Below are 6,664 nucleotides of genomic sequence, written 5' to 3' on the forward strand. Positions count from 1 at the left end.
GGAACACATTGCATTAGGGGGGTTATTTGATTCTGCCGGTACGTCCTGTACCTGCCCTACTTAATCAATGCCGACTCAAAGAGGTGATTATGAGGACCTTGGATCCTATGAACAGGATGCTCATAGCATATATATCTGCACAGAGTGTACAGTAATTACTCGCCTATGGAACAGTTCAGCTATGCTGTTCACTCTCAGCAGAGAGGAAACTTGAAAGACCTGACAATTATCATGTATGTGAGTGTGAAACTTGAGTCTCTGTGCCATTGCAACCAAATCACAGGGTTGAAACGCAGGAGGAATTGTTACCGGAATATATGGAGCAGATAACGAAGTGAAAAACAATTGTCTCTGCTCAGACAGATTCACAGCCGCTGCGCAGCCTTCAGGGCCGAAACATGCGTGTGGGCTTCCTCCTGCTGGTGCCGCTGCAACTTTAGCCAATGTTTGAATTGTATTCAGTGCCAACAAATTAGAGAGTATGGGCGACTGAACGGGCCAGAAATATATATTTGATTATTGTAACATTTGAGTCCCCTGAATCATCCGGAGGCTCTAAAAATAACCCTCGAGGAGCGCAGTGGATCACAGCATTCAGAGCATATAGAGCATCCTTTGAGATGTACTGGTGAGTTAAAGGAAAATTAAGAGTCACATGTTCCAGAAAGTGATGTTAAAGATAGGTGTGGACTGGTTTAGAAACAGGTTCCATTGATGTAATGCAAGCAACACCCATGGTGAAAACCTTTCCTTTTAAAGGTTTACAATATTTAATATTGTTTCGCAACAGTAGACACAGGAGCGGTACTGATTTCCACCTGATTACTTGTGAAAGAAGGGTGACTGGGTCGACTGATACCACACTGGTTCTGGTTGTGCATTGATGTTGTCACTGATTCGTCTTTACTCCTCCCCCCACCTCTCTGCAGTGGCTGTGTGTATCGAACCCCTCCCTGCCCTGCAATCTGAGCCATAGATAACACATTAGGGTCTTTCTCCCTTTGACTGATTTCCCCCTATTGACTGATAATAATAATTAGTTTAAAAATGGTGGCACATAAATGCAAAATATTTTGGCATCATTTTTTAACAAATGGATGAAGTGGAGCTGTGTTGTCCATCTTTATATGAAGTCATTTGTGTGAGCTAGTAATTGTGTGACTGAGTCCATGAAAGACTTTCAGTGTTTTGCTCCTACAGACAGTGAGGCAGATCTCATGCACCTGCACACGTGCCTCTCAGATGGACAAAAATTCTGAAAATGGGGAAAACCTCACGTGGCTTCAGACTCAGGTGCTGACATCTTCTCAGGACATAAACAAAACTGGACAGTGACCTTTTACATCATAACACTGTGTGTGTTTGTGTGTATAATATCTTGGCATCACTTCAGACGAGGACTCTGCATCCACATCCATCTGATGAGTGGCTGGGATAACCCCCTCTGACTCTGGCCCTCTCATGCAGTCCTCACTTTGAAGACACACCTGCTCGCTCCCACAACATGCACACCTTTATTTAGTCACATACACACATGAACACACACACAGCTCTCCACACCAGTTGCTGATAAGGGATATTGCCGCCAGATGACAAGTGTCAAGTGACCGCACGTGCAATACAGTTTTGGTTATGGGAATTATGGAGGCATCACATACCAGGAAGGAGCAGCTGATATTGTGATATTGTTAGACTGGTACATCAAATCAAACCTTTACACATTTACCTTTATTATACTTCTACCATGTTAATTAAATCTAACATTCTGGGAACTTATTCAGTAATTTGCCAAGAGTAAGAGAAACCATAAGCTAATTGGAATGTAATTACTGGTTGCTGTGGAATTAATGACGTTCCACTCACCCCCACCTTTCCCTCTGTGTATTATCCTTTTCCCGTCCTTGGTGGTTATTCCCCAGTCTTTTTGTAAGTGGGCGTGGTTAGTGGCTCGTGGCAATTCACCTGCATGCCTGGATCTCAACTCCTCAGCCGCTCACACACACGCAGTCCATGTGCACTGTCACAATATATTGGGTGGCTGATGGCAATATATAGAAAATGTGCGTGAATGCTGCAAGTAAATAATAAGCCGTGATACAATACGATATGCTATGAAGCAATACAATAAGATATGATATGCTCCACTACAAAATTATACGATTTAAGAAACTATATTAATCCTTCAAGGGGGAAACTGAAAGTTTCATAAAGGACAACAAGCCAGAAAACATCATACACCTCTCTATTCCATTCAAGATATACGTGAAAAGCCTGAAAAGTCTGTCACCAAAACTGTTTTCTATGTTGACACATTCTCAGAGGGGCTGGGGGGTGGATTTTGTGTCCTTTAGCCTTGCTTGATGTATTTCCTGAGAATCTCAAATTGTTCCTTATATTGCATTATTACCTTGAAATCTGAGATTTTATTATAATTGATAAAAAAATTATTGTTGCGGTGGGGACTGTTCAGCCTTAGAGAAAGTATATCAAGTATCTGTAAAGTGGGAAAACATAGGCTATATGTCAAATTATTCCAATTGACATACATGAGGGTTCCAGGAAGGTTTCTATCTGAAGGATACTTGGCTGAGAAAATATTCAGAGCTTCTGTCCCCAACCGCCAGTTTTCGGTGATGCACCTCGATAGCAGTCACAATAACCCCGCAGCTTCACATGAAGGTATGCACTGAGGTAAAGATAGATTACAGCACCACTGCCCTGCTAAAAAAACATTGAAGATCTACTTAACCAGCTTTTCCAGCCGGAACCAGCTCAGACATAACAAAAGCAGAGACCAGCTAGTCAGCAGCATCTGAGTAGCTGATGCACACTGTTCTTTCCAGCAATGAGGACATACATATATGTTATATAAACAGTGCCACAGGCATTAACACACAATCTTTTTTGGTTTGCACATGTTTCTACCGTAGGCTATTCATCTGGGACTTTTTCCAGATTTACTGCATTCCCCCCTGCAATCTGTGATGAACACTGTGTGTGTGCAATAAAACCTCCCACACTCACAGTACAGATGCTTGTGTAGGACACACCTCTTTGGATGCTGCAGGCATCAGGTGTCTTACGACCGCCTCCTCCAGCCCCGCCCCCTCTCTGTGAAGCATATATTAACCGCAGGAGGCTGCAGGTTGACAGGAGATCAGTGGTCTAGTAAAAAAACCTCTTCATCCTGCAAGCTGAGACCAGAACACTCACACGATGACTGGGGATCAGCGCTTTGTATTCAGTGCCCGCATCATCGGAGCCGTCCACAGGGACACACCAAAACTCAAGGTGAGTTAAATAATAATTTATTTTATTTCAGCTGATAATTTCATAATGAATCTGTTACAATTTGATACAAATCTTTTTTTTTGGAACTCCACAGATGTTCATGATATCTGTGCTGTGGTCTGATGAGGCTGAGGTGATAATCTACAGATCTTTCCAGGATTTCAAGACATTTCATGTAAGAAAAATCAACAAGTCAAAAGTAGTTAATGTATTGTAGTATATAATATTAGTATTAGTATTATATGAATATGTATTTTACCTTTTTTTCCACAGAGGCAGCTGAAAAAGAGATTCCCTCACATGAACCCTTTTCGGAAAAACGACAGAGTGATCCCCAAATTTCGAGGTAAGGTTATTAGTTTTAAAAATTAATTTATTACAAGTATCTGCTGAGGCCCAATCATCTCCCTCATCACCTTAAGACTCTTAATCTGCCATGATTTGGCCTTATAGCATCCTGATGTGATGTGTCTTTATTTTTGCTGTGAGAAAAAGTATGCAAAGATTTAGAAGTCTTAAAAAAAATATTTAGTTATTAAAAAGAGAATGCTTTGAAAATATACAGTTGGGAAGTTCATCTCTCTCACAGCAAATGCATTTATTTTAAACCTTTTTTTTCCTTTCTCCAGCAAAGGCCAGGAGGAGCAGCCTGCAGCAGAAAGGTTCCAGGCGATCTATCCAGCGCATGACGTTTTTGGAGAGTTACTGTGACAAACTGCTCAAGTGTGACCAAACTGTGACTCAGAGCTCAGAGGTCATCCAGTTCTTCATGCCCAAAGACCATGACCTGCAGCCTGAATTCACCAAGAGCAGGTAGCTTGTGCTGCAGTGCAGGTTTCATATTCAGTTTAACTGCATTCCAGGATCTCCTGATTATCACATAATAGATTGTTCTGAAGTGACTGAAGGTGCCCCCTCTCTCACACAGTGTCATGATCCTGCTGTCTGATGATCTGCCTGACGGATCCGGTAGTGGAGGAGGTGATGCCACTCGCCAGCATGCAGACAGTATCACCCACCCGCTAGTCACCCAAACGTACCGCTGTGTGGCCGCCTACGAGACAAAGGACACCAAGAATAAACCATTCAAGGTCGCTGTGGATGAGAAGCTGGATGTACTGATCAGAGACCCTGCAGGTGAGTGATTGAACTGAAAATCCATTTTATTAAGGCATCTTATTATCCGGTATCAAACATTCTTGTCTGAACTGTGAGCTTCTACCTGTCTCTCTTCAGGCTGGTGGCTGGTGGAAAATGAGGAGAAGCGCCTGGCTTGGTTTCCTGCTCCCTATCTGGACCTTTGGGAAGCGGAGGATGATGATGATGTTGACAATGCCAGATTCCAGCTGGGAGGTGAGATATTGACTGTGTAACTCTCTATGGCTGGAGGCAGGGTGACATACTTAACTACTACTTATACATAACATACTCTACATACATTTAGAAGTATGTCACGCAACTGCTTCTCAGCATTTGAGAAATTAACACTTTAAGTACTTGACATATCCCCATGAGATCTTGTTACAAAGAGCCGACAGTAAGGAGAACTTTTTAACCATTGAAAGTATCTTGTTTTTCTTCTCCTCCATCAAACATCTATGCTCTGTCTTTTCTAAAGACAATTTGTGTGTTTGTCCTCATTCAATAAAGACTGTGGCAGGTTTTTTTTTAAAACTACAATTTGTGACTTTTAGGTTCCCTGTATTGTGCGGTGAAGAATTACTCCACTAAGAAGGATGATGAGGTGTCTGTGCCCATTGGCTCTGTGGTGGAGGTGCTGAGGAAGTCTGACAATGGCTGGTGGCTCATCAGGTATCCCTACGATTTTGTCTGTCATTGCAACAATTCACTAGGACACATTGAAAAAAGTTGACAAAACATCTCAATGTCTTTTTATTTTCTATACAGCTGACGTACAATGCAATCAATTAATTCCCACAACAATGAAGTTGTTGTTTAGTCCACAGACCATTACATTATGGTTTAGGGTTCATAATTAATTCTCTTTTCCTTACAATCCTCTGTCCAGATTCAATGGCAAGGCAGGTTACATCCCCTCCATGTACCTGAAGCCATACAACAACCCACGTAGAGGCCTTTTCAACCTGCAGAGAAAGCTGCACAGCTCCACTCTAAGCCTGGCAACCAGCAGTGAGCCTCAGGCCTCTTATTCACCCAGCACCGACCCAGAATGGGTTTCTGCACGTCAGTACAGAGGTGAGACCCCTGCACATGGGCGGTTCCACAAGGCCCAATCTCTGGATGTCCTCTCTGAGACCTTGTCACAGTCACAGACAGAGAGGGACGCCTTGACCTCAGACGGGCGCATGCGCAACATGAGCAACGCCAGCACCGACTCCAGCCTCTCCGACTTCTCCTCGAGCAGCGGATCCAGCCTCTCGGACAGCTCCACTAGCCACATTGCAGCCTCACAGCAGCCTAACAGAGAGGACAGTGGGCACAGTAGCCCTGAGCTCAGCCTGTCAGATGGCCGCAGCTTCAGCATTAGCTCTGAGGGCTCTGGATCGATTGGTTCCAACGACAGCGAGGGAGGTCCGAGGGTCCCGCCCAGACCCAAGACTGAAGAGATCCTAACCCGCTGCACCACCATGACCCGCAAAGCAGCCCTGGCCTCCCAGAACCAGCTCAGAATTCAGCCACAGGCCAATCAAAGCTGCTGTCGCTGACAGTTTACAAAACAAATACTGATATATCTATCTATCTCCTGTTTATTGAAACATTTTTGATTTTAAAATGTATTAATGTAAAATACTTTCCCTTTTCAGCCCCACACACCTCTCCATGGGTCTGTCAGTCAGATGTGCAGCACTGTTTGCACCTATATTTTAGATCCCTGTTATTTTATCTAAAAACAGAATGATCAAATAGAGCATGTTGGGAATATTTAACTTAAGCATTTGAATAATGTAGCTTCAGTGAAGCACTGTAAGGAACAAGTAAAAAAATGTATTTGACATTGTTAAACAGTAGTTGAAAAATATTTTTTCTATCTTTAAAAAAAAGATCAATCAATGTGATGGAGTTGAAGAGATTACATATTTACACATTATATTGTTTCCTTTTTTTGTCTTTATCAACAATAAAAAATAAACTATATCATACACCCTCTCTCTGATGTACTGTATCATCCCTAACAATAACTAAACAATAAAAGTTTGTATGCTGCTCATAATTACTCGCTCATCCTAATTCCCTGCTGATGGACTTGAGGACCTTCTGCAGAGCAGCCTTGTAAACTGCATCTGTGAGGAGTTTGACAAGTGAAGTTTTTTTAATCAACTTCCAAATGTGTTGGGTGTGGTGAAGAAGCTGTACGGTATGTTCTGCATCACAGTCTGTAAGAGTTCACAGT

The 6,664-nt window shown here is 42.6% G+C and overlaps 1 protein-coding gene across 1 annotated transcript; it reads left to right on the forward strand.

Moving 5' to 3' along the window:
* Positions 1 to 2,849: 2,849 nt before the first annotated feature.
* noxo1b (NADPH oxidase organizer 1b) lies at positions 2,850 to 6,420 on the forward strand. Its single transcript, XM_020082959.2, has 8 exons — positions 2,850 to 3,291; positions 3,386 to 3,466; positions 3,565 to 3,637; positions 3,921 to 4,104; positions 4,220 to 4,428; positions 4,528 to 4,644; positions 4,986 to 5,103; positions 5,321 to 6,420. Exons 1-8 carry the CDS (start codon positions 3,217 to 3,219, stop codon positions 5,976 to 5,978), a joined length of 1,515 nt encoding a protein of 504 aa, XP_019938518.1. The 5' UTR covers positions 2,850 to 3,216; the 3' UTR covers positions 5,979 to 6,420.
* Positions 6,421 to 6,664: the final 244 nt, after the last annotated feature.

The sequence above is a fragment of the Paralichthys olivaceus genome, chromosome 21, assembly GCF_024713975.1.
Source record: "Paralichthys olivaceus isolate ysfri-2021 chromosome 21, ASM2471397v2, whole genome shotgun sequence".
NCBI lineage: Eukaryota > Metazoa > Chordata > Actinopteri > Pleuronectiformes > Paralichthyidae > Paralichthys > Paralichthys olivaceus.

Excerpts from the sequence above, each read along its gene's own strand:
- noxo1b (XM_020082959.2), top strand. The coding sequence starts at position 3,217 with ATGACTGGGGATCAGCGCTTTGTATTCAGTGCCCGCATCATCGGAGCC. Across the intron at positions 3,292-3,385 it reads GGGACACACCAAAACTCAAG|ATGTTCATGATATCTGTGCT; the intron begins GTGAGTTAAATA and ends GGAACTCCACAG. Across the intron at positions 4,105-4,219 it reads CCTGAATTCACCAAGAGCAG|TGTCATGATCCTGCTGTCTG; the intron begins GTAGCTTGTGCT and ends TCTCTCACACAG.